Source organism: Rana temporaria, chromosome 5 (assembly GCF_905171775.1).
Source record: "Rana temporaria chromosome 5, aRanTem1.1, whole genome shotgun sequence".
In the NCBI taxonomy this organism is placed as follows: domain Eukaryota; kingdom Metazoa; phylum Chordata; class Amphibia; order Anura; family Ranidae; genus Rana; species Rana temporaria.
In genome coordinates, this window is record NC_053493.1 from 416,229,353 (window position 1) to 416,244,021 (window position 14,669).

The following is a 14,669-nucleotide window of genomic DNA, read 5'->3' on the forward strand; positions in this document are numbered from 1 at the left end:
CGTAGCGTATATGAGATGCGCTACGCCCGCCTAAAATTACGCCAGTCTTTCTGAATCCGGCCCTAAAACTTTTGTGAAAACCAATCAATATACGCTTATTGCAGAGGTGATCAAATACCACCAAAAGAAAGCTCTATTTGTGGGGAAAAAAGGACGCCAATTTTGTTTGGGAGCCACGTCGCACGACCGCGCAATTGTCAGTTAAAGCGACGCAGTGCCGAATCGCAAAAAGTGGCCCGGTCTTTGGCCAGCCAAATGGTCCGGGGCTGAAGTGGTTAAATTGCCATTTCCAAAGGTATAGAATCGTTGCCTTTACTTTACTTTCTCGGGTCTGGGTGAAGATTTGCTTTAAGTGTGAAATTTAACTTTAAATTTAAAACTCTGTTTATGATTTTTTATTGGATGGCCCTGATATAAAATATCAATAAAGGTTTCATAATAAATGTTTAAATGTCTTACTTTTCAGGGTGATTTGATTAGCGAGGAGTTACTATTTACAAAGCACCCTCCCCGACCAATCACAGCTCTGTGTTCAGATAAATGTGGCAATCTCATCATAACCGGCAATGCAGGTGGGTGCGCGCCGTGCGTGTTTGGTCAAGCTGTCAAATATTAAGTGTAACTTGAAAAGTGACCAGAATAAGACTTAAAATTATACAATATCTTCAGTAGGGAAGGTATATTAAATGTTTTTCTATATTTATAATAGCAGAAAATCAGAGAGTTCTAAAATCTCGAACTTGGCATTTAGTTTGCTGCAGCACCGTGTCATAAACCATTGCCATGTTTTTTTTCTTTTTTTTTTTTTTTATGTTGCACATTTTTTGCTGCAACACTGCTGATCTTCTGAAATTATTTTGCATGGACCGTTCTCCCCTGACCTCTCCTGTACTGTCCCCTCCTGTACTGTGCTTTCCTAACCCCTCCTGTACTGTGCCCTCCTGACCCCTCCCTGTACCGTGTTCTCCTGACCCCTCCTGTACCGTGTTCTCCTGACCCCTCCTGTACCGTGTTCTCCTGACCCCTCCTGTACCGTGTTCTCCTGACCCCTCCTGTACCGTGTTCTCCTAACCCCCCTCCTGTACTGTGCTCTCCTAACCCCCCTCCTGTACTGTCCCCTCCTGTACTGTGCTTTCCTGACCCCTCCTGTACCGTGTTCTCCTGACCCCTCCTGTACCGTGTTCTCCTGACCCCTCCTGTACCGTGTTCTCCTAACCCCCCTCCTGTACCGTGCTCTCCTAACCCCCCTCCTGTACTGTCCCCTCCTCTACTGTGCTTTCCTGACCCCTCCTGTACTGTGCCCTCCTGACCCCTCCCTGTACTGTGCCCTCCTGACCCCTCCTGTACCGTGTTCTCCTGACCCCTCCTGTACCGTGTTCTCCTGACCCCCCTCCTGTACCGTGTTCTCCTGACCCCCCTCCTGTACTGTGCTCTCCTGACCCCTCTCCTGTACTGTGCTCTCCTGACCCCCCTCCTGTACTGTGCTCTTCTGACTCCCCTCCTGTACTGTGCTCTCCTGACCCCCCTCCTGTACTGTGCTCTCCTGACCCCTCCTGTACTGTGCTCTCCTGACCCCTCCTGTACTGTGCCCTCCTGACCCCTCCCTGTACTGTGCCCTCCTGACCCCTCCTGTACCGTGTTCTCCTGACCCCTCCTGTACCGTGTTCTCCTGACCCCTCCTGTACCGTGTTCTCCTGACCCCCCTCCTGTACCGTGTTCTCCTAACCCCCCTCCTGTACTGTCCCCTCCTGTACTGTGCTTTCCTGACCCCTCCTGTACTGTGCCCTCCTGACCCCTCCCTGTACTGTGCCCTCCTGACCCCTCCTGTACCGTGTTCTCCTGACCCCTCCTGTACCGTGTTCTCCTGACCCCTCCTGTACCGTGTTCTCCTGACCCCCCTCCTGTACTGTGCTCTCCTGACCCCTCTCCTGTACTGTGCTCTCCTGACCCCCCTCCTGTACTGTGCTCTTCTGACTCCCCTCCTGTACTGTGCTCTCCTGACCCCCCTCCTGTACTGTGCTCTCCTGACCCCTCCTGTACTGTGCTCTCCTGACCCCTCCTGTACTGTGCCCTCCTGACCCCTCCCTGTACTGTGCCCTCCTGACCCCTCCCTGTACTGTGCCCTCCTGACCCCTCCTGTACCGTGTTCTCCTGACCCCTCCTGTACCGTGTTCTCCTGACCCCTCCTGTACCGTGTTCTCCTGACCCCCCTCCTGTACCGTGCTCTCCTAACCCCCCTCCTGTACTGTCCCCTCCTGTACTGTGCTTTCCTGACCCCTCCTGTACTGTGCCCTCCTGACCCCTCCCTGTACTGTGCCCTCCTGACCCCTCCCTGTACTGTGCCCTCCTGACCCCTCCTGTACCGTGTTCTCCTGACCCCTCCTGTACCGTGTTCTCCTGACCCCTCCTGTACCGTGTTCTCCTGACCCCCCTCCTGTACTGTGCTCTCCTGACCCCTCTCCTGTACTGTGCTCTCCTGACCCCCCTCCTGTACTGTGCTCTTCTGACTCCCCTCCTGTACTGTGCTCTCCTGACCCCCCTCCTGTACTGTGCTCTCCTGACCCCCCTCCTGTACTGTGCTCTCCTGACCCCTCCTGTACTGTGCTCTCCTGACCCCTCCTGTACTGTGCCCTCCTGACCCCTCCTGTACTGTGCCCTCCTGACCCCCCTGTACTGTGCCCTCCTGAACTGTCCACTCCTGTACTGTGCCCTCCTGACCCCCCTGTATTGTGCCCTCCTGACCCCCCTGTACTGTGCCCTCCTGACCCCCCTGTACTGTGCCCTCCTGACCCCCCTGTACTGTGCCCTCCTGAACTGTCCACTCCTGTACTGTGCCCTCCTGACCCCCCTGTACTGTGCCCTCCTGAACTGTCCCCTCCTGTACTGTGCCCTCCTGACCCCCCCTGTATTGTGCCCCCCTGACCCCCCTGTACTGTGCCCTCCTGAACTGTCCCCTCCTGTACTGTGCCCTCCTGACCCCCCCTGTATTGTGCCCCCCTGACCCCTCCTGTACTGTGACCTTCTGCATTCCCCCCTGTACTGTGCCCTTTGTGTTGACCAGTCTTTGATTTAATCAATAAAGAGCTGAGAAGCCGCGGAGAGAGCGATGCGGGATTGCGCCCACGGAAATTCGGGGCCCAGGTAAGTAAAACGGGGGGGGCTCAGGGGGGCCGGACACTGCAAGGTGTTTTTTCATCTTAATGAATAGGATGAAAAAACACAAGGGGCCAGATTCTCAGTCAGCAGCGTAAATGTAGGCGGGCGTATCGTATTGTAGTTACGCTACGCCGCCGCAACTTAGAGAGGCAAGTGCTGTATTCACAAAGCACTTGCATCTAAAGTTACGGAGGCGTAGCGTAAATCTGCCGGCGTAAGCGCGCCTAAATCAAATGAGGAACAAGGGGGGGGCGTGTTTCATGTAAACTAATCATGACCCCACGTACATGACGCTTTTTTCAAACGGCGCATGCGTGCGCATGCTCAGTATCACGTTGAATTTTCAAATTAAATTACGCCCGCTCAATGCCTAGTCGACGTGAACGTAACTTACGTCCAGCCCCATTCACGGACGACTTACGCAAACGACGTAAAACACGACGCTGTTCCGACATTTCCAACGTCCATACCTAACATGACTTACCCCTGCTTTATGAGGGGTAACTTTACGCCGGCGTATGTCTTACGTAAACAACGTATCTTGCTACGCCGGGCGCATTTACGTTCGTGAATCGGCGTATCTAGCTCATTAGCATATTTGACGCGGAAATCTACGGAAGCGCCACCTAGCGGCCAGCGTAAATATGCACCCTAAGATACGACGGTGTAAGAGACTTACGCCGCTCGTATCTTAGCCAAATTTATGCGTCAGGCCCCGTACACATGTCCGAGAAACTCGACGGGCAAAACACATCGTTTTGCTCGTCGAGTTCTTGTGAAGCCGCTGAGGATCTCGCCGAGCCAAGTTTCCCCATTGACTAACGAGGAAATAGAGAACATGTTCTCTATTTGGCTCGACGAGTTACTCGTCGGTTTCCTCGGCCAAAAGTGTACACACTACCGGGTTTCTCGGCAGAATACGGCTCCGATCGAGTTTCTGGCTGAATTCTGCCGAGAAACTCGGTCGTGTGTACGGGGCCTAACTGATTCTAAGAATCAGCCGCATAGATACGACGGCTCTCATTCGGACTTACAATGGCGTGCATGGCGCTACGCTGTCGTAAGTCCTTTGAGAATCTGGGCCAAGGTTTACAACCCCTTTAGCTACCTCCTGCTGTCATTTTACTATACATCCGCTTCTTATTCTGGGGCGCCATCATTTGACATCGGCCCAGTCTCACCGCTCTTTCTCGTGCCTGCGGAGGAGTGCAGCACGGCGATCGCGGTTGAAAACGGCGCAACTCAGATATGGGTACAGGGCTTAAATGTATGTTAAAATGAATATGTTGATTACATTGTAGTCTAATAATTTATTTAGGTAAAAAAAAAAAAAACTTGCTTATTCGTCTGGAGATCACACTCAGAGCACAATGTTCTAATCAATATTTCATTGCTAATAGAGGGATACATCAGATTGTGGAAGCTTTATAAAATTCAAGAAGCTGATAAAGAAATAATTATGGTAAGTCATTTTCTTAAAACACGTTCATGTACATTGGGGAAACGAGAAGGGCACCACAAAAATCGCATACATGGATTTACAACATATGTGTGTGTTGTGTCCCCGGCGCAAAAACTGTGAGGCCCCGTACACACGGCCGAGGAACTCGACGTGCTAAACACGTCGAGTTCCTCGTCGAGTTCTGGGATGAAGCCGCCGAGGAGCTCGGCGGGCCGCCTTCTCCCATAGAACAACGAGAAAATAGAGAACATGTTCTCTATTTTCTCGACGAGCTCCTCGGAGCCAAAAGTGTACAGACGACAGAGTTTCTCGGCAGAATCTGGGTTTTGACCGAGTTTCTCTGTGAATTCTGCCGAGAAACTCTGTCGTGTGTACAGGGCCTCATACTTATAAATGTACTATAACTGCTGCAGTTACTGTAAACACCTCCAGGAGGCGTGATAATATAGAGAATATATATTTGTATATGTTGCACATATACTACTGCGCTGATTCGGTGCAAAATTTTACTTTTAGCCACTAAAAATATAACACTTCCAATCTATTTACAAACACAGATCATTAAAATATGCAATAACACCAATGTGCTCAAAACGTGACCCGCGATATATGATCACGGATGATACAAATTTTATAAACATGCACAAAAAAAGTCCAATATTTCAAAATTCCCCAAAAATTGTGCCAATATTCTTGACTGAAATTCTGTGACTTTTCACCCTTTTTGTGTCACCACCACCTCTTATGTGCTAGACTCTCACCAGATTAAGGTAGGTTTATAGCCTGTAATTGGTATCCAGGTGTGTGTCTCCGCAACAACTATAGCAATATTGCCGTCTCCCCTTCGAGGTATGTATCAGATCAACATGCAGCACAACTTTTACATCCACATCAGCCTCCGGCTGCTTTCCTTATTCCAAAAGAAGAAAACTCCATATGGTGTAGTATGTAAAAGTAAGGCAGTTTATTTTGTAACATAAAAAATCATCACTCACATTTCCAGGTGCCTAACCGGCACTAGTCTGTCCAGAGTTACTGGAGGTTGCCGTGGAGGTGACACTTGATGTATTTCCAGTCGTGAAGGAATTACCCATAAGCCTCTACGCGTTTCGCATGCACGCATGCGTCTTCAGGAAGCTTCCTGAAGACGCATGCGTACATGCGAAACGCGTAGCGGCTTATGGGTAATTCCTTCGACCGGAAATACGTCACGCGTCACCTCCACTGCACTTCCGCGTACTGAACAACACACAAACGAGGCGTGGAACGCACGCCGAAGGAATACCGTAGCAGTAACACTGGACAGACTAGTGCCGGCTAGGCACCTGGAAATGTGAGTGATGATTTTTTATGTTACAAAATAAACTGCCTTACTTTTACATACTACACCATATGGAGTTTTCTTCTTTTGGAATAAGGAAAGCAGCCGGAGGCTGAAGTGGATGCAAAAGTTGTGCTGCATGTTGATCTGATACATACCTCGAAGGGGAGACGGCAATAGCTATAGTTGTTGCGGAGACACACACCTAGATAACAATTACAGGCTATAAACCTACCTTAATCTGGTGAGAGTCTAGCACATAAGAGGTGGTGGTGACACAAAAAGGGTGAAAAGTCACAGAATTTCACTCAAGAATATTGGCAAAATTTTTTGGGAATTTGGAAATATTGGACTTTTTTTGTGCATGTTTATAAAATTTGTATCATCCGTGATCATATATCGCGAGCACATTGGTGTTTTTGCATATTTTAATGATCTGTGTTTGTAAATAGATTGGAAGTGTTATATTTTTAGTGGCTAAAAGTAAAATTTTGCACCGAATCAGCGCAGTAGTATATGTGCAACATATACAAATATATATTCTCATGGATTTACAACAACTTACAATAATAAGTTGCGCTAAACTTTCTTAAAAAGTGAACCTGCGCAAAACCACTGATGTATACTGAACTTACATGTAAAGTGACTCCGTGCAAACACAAATGAATAATAACACAACATATTAGATTTAGTTATCTCATAGTGTCACACAATAGTATGAATACATTTCCAATGTGCAAATGACACACGATGCACCCAAGGAAAAGTGGTGAGAAGTGGCAAGTGGTTAAACAGCAAAAAACATTTAACAGTGTACAATACCTTACATTTTCAACTCTTACGCCCCGTACACACGAGCGGATTTTGCTTCGGAAAAACCTTTAATTGTTTTTCAGACGGAATTCCGCTCAAGCTTGGCTCGCATACACACGGTCACACAAAAGTTCTCTGAACTTTCGGCCATCAAGAACGCGGTGACGTACAAACACGACGACAAGCCGAGAAAATTAAGTTCAATGCTTCCGAGCATGCGTCGAATTGTTTCCGAGCACGTGTCGGAATTTTCGGAATTTTGGGCGTCAGAATTGCTACAGACGATCGGAATTTCTTTTGCTGGCGGAAACTTCACCAACAAAAGTCCGATGGAGCCTACACACAGTCGAAAATTTCTGACGAAAAGCTCACATCGGACTTTTGCTGGCAGAAATTCCGACCGTGTGTACGCAATATTAGGCTTCATGTACACGGGACATTTGAAAACCTCTTCTGAACAATGTAACTTGACAGCTAGTAACCGACATTACATCAGTTTTGCCACTTTTACATGCCGCGTTTAGGGGCGTTTTCGTTTAGAAGCGTTTTCAATGGGGAATCATTTCTAACCATTTACAATGGGAAAATATATACTTTCCAGAATCCTTGTCTCTCTCCCTCTCGCTCTTTCTCTTTTTTTCTCTCTATCTCATTTTCCCCTCTCTCTCATTTCCCCTCTATCTCTCATTGTCTCTCTCTCTCTCTCCCCCCTCTTTCTTTCTCTCTATCTCTCTCTTTTCTCTCTCTCTCTCTCTCTCTCTCTCTCCCTCTCTCTCAAATTCAAATTAAAAAAAGCTTTATTGGCAGGACCAAATACATGTTAGCATTGCCAAAGCAGTTGAGTCTGTATAAGAAAAAAGGAAGGGGGGGTAGTATAAAGGGGAAGAGACATAAGTCTGTGAAAGGATTAAAGTGGTTGTATAGGGGGTTTTGTAACTTTTACCTACAGGTAAGCCTATAATAAGTAGGGTGCCCACGATTGCCCGGGACTGTCCCGCAATTGGCATGTCTGTCCCGGGTCCCGGGCAGCTTCATTCTGGGACAATACAATGTCCCGGAATAAAATAGAGGACACAGCCACCCCCTACTAACTAATAACTACATTTCCGGAACTGGTTGCTAGGGCCTGGCGTCTTGCAACCAGTGACAATTTACTCTCGGACAGTGAGACTGGGAGCGAGGCCTGCGCCTAGTGCAGCACTGCTGTCCCAACCCACCTCGGCACCTCCTCCTTCTCTGGCACCCAGCGGCAAGCAGCAGGGACTGGTGTGATCTTCACTCTCCAGATAGTGACGCCACTCCTTTTCTTCTCTGCACGCGGCTCATGCAGAGGGAGTGACAGCAGCACTGCATCTGGTGGCAGGCTATGGGTGGCAAGCGGCACTGCATCTGGTGGCAAGTGGCACATTCACCTGACAAATAACCCGCCGCCAAATACCCCATCAACCCCGAGACTACATTTCCCCCTGCCCCCCCCCCTCATTTTTTGGGGGGGAAATGAGAAAGGGGGTGTGTCCCTGAATGGCAGTTTGGAAATATGGTCACCCTAATAATATGGCTTTCCTGTCGGTATAAAGAATATCTCCTAAACCTGTACGGTTTAGGAGATATTCCCCCCGCAATGCGCCGCTGATTGCAGTGGCGCATGCGCAGCGGGGATCCTCTGCTAAAGGGCCGGCAGCCACCGGACCTTGCCGGTTTGAGGTCTCCCGCGCGCATGCCAACTTCGCCGCTCCAGCCAATCACATCGCTGGAGCGGCGATACCCGGAAGACACGCTGAGGCAAGATGACATCTCGCTCGGCGTGGACCAGGTAAGTTCTCTTCACCTCGTTCCGAGGTAAGTATTTCATAATGAGCTAATATGCGGTGCATACTAGCTCATTATGGCTTTTGCCTTTCAGGTGAAAAAAAAATAATAATTGTGGGTTTACAACCACTTTAAGTCCTCGGTTTTTCATGTCCCTCTCAGTCTGTGACACGCTGTCACATATTGGGTAGCTATCTTCACCATTGGCTCCTCTTCTCCCAGTAGAAATTGGAGTTTCCTCTTCTCTTCTGTAGAGTTGAAGTCCGGGATGAGAGAGGAGAGTCTCTGGAAGTGAGTGTCCCTCACTGATGAGTACTTGGGGCAATGTAGCAGGAAGTGTTCCTCATCCTCTCTCTCTCATTTTCCCTCTCTCTCATTTTCTCTCTCTCTCATTTTCTCTCTCTCTCATTTTCTCTCTCTCTCATTTTCTCTCTTTCTCATTTTCCCTCTCTCTCAATTTCTCTCTGTAACGTTACGCCAAATTCAATTCAGGTCTATGGATCGCAACTGCGGAGACTTCTCAGGTTCGAACCCAGGTTTCACTCCTTACTCAGTTAAGAGTTTGGGTTCTATCATCACAGCCTCAGTAAAGTAAATAGTGCTTATTCCAGCATAAGCAACATGAAAGTAAATCTTGGTATTAATGGTATAGAACAGGTATCAGGATAAGTATAGCCGCAGTACTGGGACTGCATACTAGGGGTTAGTAATGAACTCAAGCATGGAAGCAAAGCAGGTAATTGGTATCTATAGCAGTGAGCATAACATGTGAGGTGCAATTCAGACTTGGGTGAAACTCCTTAGTACTTTAGCAATGAACACAGGCTTGAAAGCAGAGCGGCAAGCATGGAGAGCAAAGCATAGTAATTGATGTCTATAGCAATGAACTTTAACATGAGAGCTATAGTTGAGACTTTAGTGGATCTCCATATTAATTGGCAGATTAGCATAGCAGTGAACATAACTTGGAAGCAAGCGACAAGTATGGAGAGCAGTGCATAGTAATTGATATCTATAGTAATGAACTTTAACATGAAAGCTATAGTAGAGACTTCAGCAGATCTCCATAGCATTTGGCAGCATAGCAGTAAACATGAACTTGGAAGCAAAGTAGCAAGTATGGAGATCAGCGTTTAGCAATTGGTTTCTATAGCAGAGTACTTGCGGTTGCAGATAGCTGGGCATGGATGAGCGTCCTGGGAGCCTGGACCTGGTTGCTGTGAGCTGTAGCGAACAAGGAGTCCTGGTGGTCCAGTTCAGGAAGCTGGAGCTTAGATCAGGTGAGTCTGGAAGCCCAGCTGACAGTGGCGTACTGTCAGCAATAGAGGAACACCATACTGTCAGTAATGGGAGTTTAAATAGGCCGCACAGGAGCAGACCAGGAAGTGCCACTAGGTGGCGCACCTCCGCAACCACCGTGGAGAGCAAGGCTGCAGGAAGTGAGAGGATATTCAGGAAGAAGGAAGAGAGTTGACTGGGAAAGAAGCAACTATAGTTGTACTTAGTGGAAAGTTATTGGTGTGACGTTACACTCTCCCTCTCTCTCTCTCTCTCTCTCTCTCTCTCTCTCTCTCTCTCTCTCTCTCTCTCTCTCTTCCCCATTTAAACGCCTATGAACAAAAATGCTTCTAAATGCAAGTTACCTACCGCCTTTACACACTGTTACAAGCATTTGGCATTCCTAGAAATGACTATAAAGACCCTGTGTACATGTACTGATAAGATAACATAGAAAAAAACGCCCCAACCTCCCCTACACGTCTGTTTACCATCAGCAGTGTACATGAGTCCTTAACCACTTGCCGACCAGCGCACAACGATATACGTCGGCACAATGGCTTGGCTGGGCATATGGACGTACAGGTACATCCCCTTTAAGATGCAGCATTGTGGGAGCATGCATGGCGATCTCCATGAGTGTGAAAGCGGGTCCCTCGGACTCGATGTCCACCGGGAGTCCCGTGATAGTCTCATGGAGAGAAAAACGGGGAAATGTTGATGTAAGCAAGCATTTCCCCGTTCTGCTTAGTGACAGGACACTGATCACTGTTCCCTGTGATTGGGAGCAGTGATCAGTGTCATGTCACACGTAGCCCACCCCCCCTACATTTAGAACACATCCCTAGGTCACACTTAACTCTTTCAGTGCTCCCCTACTGGTTAACCCCTTCACTGTGTCATTTACACAGTAATCAGTGCATTTTTATAGCACTGTTCGCTGTATAAATGACAATGGTCCCAAAATAGCGTCAAAAGTGTCCGATGTGTCCGCCATAATGTCGCAGTCACCATAAAAATCGCTGATCTACCGTTATAAGCCTCAGTATAGCCGCCTCGCGGCCCACGGGGCTTAGAAATCACCCGAGCTTAACTCCTAATTGTACCCCATCAGGAGGGATGCTTAGGAGCATTTTAATTGGTCGGATGGGTGGCGCCGACCAATCAGAACCCGTGTAGCCCATCCTCTCAGCGGGGAAGAAGGCGAGAGAAAGCTGAGGGGATTACTAAGCCATGGAGCCGTGAGGCAGCAATATCGGGGATCAGAACGGGAGAGGGGGTCCTATAAAGGTTCACCTTACAGATTTTTCTGTAAAGGTGAACTTACACTTTAATGATGACAAACAGAATTCCCAATGCACTATATGTTCAATACTGATCGGTTTCTATGGGTTATTATAGTTAGGAATACCGTATTTTCCGGCGTACAAGACAACCTTTTATACTTAAAAATATTCCCCAAATATCGGGGGGTCATCTTATACGCCAGTATTACTGTATGCAGAGTCAGACTGCGAGCGTCCATTGTTAAAAAGCCACGCCTCCTCCTCGTCCTGTTCCGGCCTCGGGCGAGAGGACGTCCATGATAGGCGGAACACTGAACACAGGCTCTGATGGGAAACTGAGTGTTCCACCTATCATGAAACAGGACGAGGAGGAGGCGTGGCTTTTTAACAATGGACACCCACAGTCTGACTCTGCCAATCTCCATACCTTATCCCTGACATGCAGAGTCAGACTGCGGGCGTCCATTGTTAAAAAGCCACGCCTCCTCCTCGTCCTGTTCCGTGATAGGCGGAACACTCAGTTTCCCATCAGCACCTATGTTCAGTGTTCCGCCTATCACGGAGGTCCTCTCGCCCGAGGCCGGAACAGGACGAGGAGGAGGTGTGGCTTTTTAACAATGGACGCCCGCAGTCTGACTCTGCATGTCAGGGATAAGGTATGGAGATTGGCAAAGTGAGGCCTCAATGGGCAGAGTGAGGTGAGGCATGCAATGGGCAGAGTGAGGTGAGGCATGCAATGGGAACAGTGAGGTGAGGCATGCAATGGGCACAGTGCGGTGAGGCATGCAATGGGCACAGTGAGGTGAGGCATGTAATCAGTACAGTGAGATTTGAAAAAAGCTGAATGCCTGTTCCTGTCAGCGGTTGTTCCGGCTACCCCTCAGCTTCTAGACAGACTAGTCAGGGGGTCATCTTATAAGGAGAGTATATCCCAAAACCGACCTTTTAGCTGCAAAATTAAGAGGTCGCCTTATACGCCGGCAAATACGGTAAGTGGATAGGGAAGAAGTAAATGAACAATGTAATGTTCTCAATTCTAACACTCTGCTTCATGTAATCTTATTCTTTAAGATGTTAAACGAAGAGCTTTGCTGGCGGGCACATCCTATGAAAATCACCGGCCTCTTTTATGAGGACAATAACAACATTGTAGTATCTGCTTCAGAGGATGACTCCATTAGGTAGGTTTATGTTATAGCTTGGCGCTCCTTTCTTCTACCTCCTGTGTTATGACCTGACCAGATGTAATGATGTTTTTGTAGAATATGGCACGCTACAAGAGGAGCCTACATCGGCCATTTTGGACAGGAAGGGGCATACAAGCTGATTGATCCACCGGCAATGACTCTCCCCCGAGATATAAAAGAGCTGCCTGTGAAGGCCACATCAACCATCTATGATGAATTGGAACCTTCACTAATCTATGACAGGGATAGGTAAGTAGTTAACATATTCGGGGTGGGGGGTTCGATAAAGCTGCTTTGCCACTTTTCTGGCATTAATCCCCTTTGTTAATGTATTGCGCCAAATTCATGAAGCATTTGTGACACTTCTGGTTCTGGCAATGCACCAAATTCAGGTAGTTATAAAATGCGCCACTTTTGTGTCGCATTGAATGCATCAAATGTAAGGTGGAGCGACTAAATACCAGCTCTCTTTTGGCGTACATAAATTAACCACTTCCCGCCCGGCCTACAGCAGAATGACGGCCAGGAAGTGGTTCAGTTATCCTGACTGGGCGTCATATGACATCTTTCAGGATAACAAGCCCGCGGGGCATGCAGCACTTGCCTGCGGGTGGTGTGGTGTGTCTGACACATGGCATCTCCAGTCTTAGTAAAGAGCCTGTGATGGAGGCTCTTTACCACCTGATCAACTGTGTCCAATCACAGCTGATTACAGTGTAAATAGGAACAGACGTTTATCTGCTTTTCCTCCACTCACACTGCCAGATGCGAGTAGAGGAGAGAGACGATTGGTGGCTCTCCTGACCGTGGGGGTCTGTACTGTTTGATTATCAATGCAGCCCCCCTGAGGATGCCCACCCAGGACCACCAGGGATGCCCACCCAGAATCACCAGGGATACCCACCCAGGACCTCCGGGTATGCCAATCAATGCCCAATAGAGAGTGTCCATCAGTGATGCCTGCCAGTGCCCCCTGATCAGTGCTGCCTAACAGTGCCACATATCAGTGCTGCCTATCAGTGTCAACCAGTGCCACCTATCAGTGCCAACATGAGTGGCCATCAGTGCTGCATATCGGTGCCGCCTATCAGTGCTGCCTATCGCAGACTCACTCCCTTTATCCCAAAAAAAGACATAGCAGTCGTGGTGGCGACACTTATCAACTCCAGACTTGACTACGCAAATGCCCTCTATCCTGGACTCCCAAAATACCAAATCACTCGTCTGCAAGTCGTTCAAAATACGGCCACTTGACTTGTGACTGGGAAAAAAACATGGGAATCAATCTCGCCTTCACTGAGATCCCTTCATTGGTTGCCCGTAAAAGACAGAATCATTTTCAAAGCACTCTGTCTGACGCATAAGTGTATTCTGGGAAATTCCCCCCAATATCTATGCGAGAAACTAAAATCTCACAACACCAATCGCATTCTGCGATCCACCAACCAAAATCGACTCCAGATACCCAAAGCCAGATACAAGTCCAAAGGAGAACGAAGATTTGCGGTCCAAGGACCAAGACTATGGAACGCCCTACCAACCGCCATCCGATTGGAGGTAAATCACCTGGCCTTAAGGAGAAAGATCAAGACCCATCTCTTCTGAGGGCCCAGGGAATGGATACCAAGCGCTCAGAGGCGATTCAGTTTGCATGTGTTGCGCTATAAAAGTTTCTCACTCACTCACTCACTGCATATAAGTGCCTCATCATCAGTGACCATCAGTGCCACATCATCAGTACTGCCTCATCAGTGCCCGTCACTGCAGCCTCACCAGTGCCTATCAGTGAAGGAGAAAATGTATTTATTTACAAAGTTTTGTAAAAGAAACATAGAAAACTTTTTTTAACATTTTCGGTCTTTTTTTTCTTTATAGTGCAAAAAATAAACACCCCAGAGGAAAAAAATTATAAAAATCTTGTTTGTGTACAGTGTAGCACGACCGCACAATTGGAAGTCAAAATGCAACAGCGCTGAAAATTGGATTGGGCAGGAAGGGAGTGAAGTGCCCGGTATTGAAGTGGTTAAATCTGGCTCAGACACATTTTGCTAAAGTGTCTCACGTTCATTCTAAAAGTGGCGCACCACGAGCCGATTTCAAGTACAAGTTTTAGACGTGAATTTGGCGCATTCTTTGCCACTTTTAGAATGCATAAGAGACACTTTTGCCATATCTGCCTGCATCAATCTTTCTGAATTCTAGGGATTGAGTAAAAAAAAAAAAGGTTTTACGTCTGATGACACTTTACAGGGCCAGTAACAATGCAGTGACATGCTGTGAACAAAAGGTAGCCCCAACAGCAGATGACCAGTAGAAATGGGCACGGGCGTGTTTGATATCCTAGTCCCAACTCACCT

At 47.9% G+C, this 14,669-nt stretch overlaps 1 protein-coding gene across 1 annotated transcript in view; it reads left to right on the top strand.

The window, feature by feature from the left end:
• LOC120941363 (WD repeat-containing protein 64-like) overlaps nt 1–14,669 on the top strand; it is a 125,672-nt gene that overhangs the window by 92,199 nt on the left and 18,804 nt on the right. The window contains exons 15-18 of the mRNA XM_040354701.1: nt 467–572; nt 4,557–4,618; nt 12,197–12,306; nt 12,388–12,561. Coding sequence (XP_040210635.1) covers nt 467–572; nt 4,557–4,618; nt 12,197–12,306; nt 12,388–12,561 — 452 coding nt within the window. The remainder of the gene's footprint in view (nt 1–466; nt 573–4,556; nt 4,619–12,196; nt 12,307–12,387; nt 12,562–14,669) is intronic.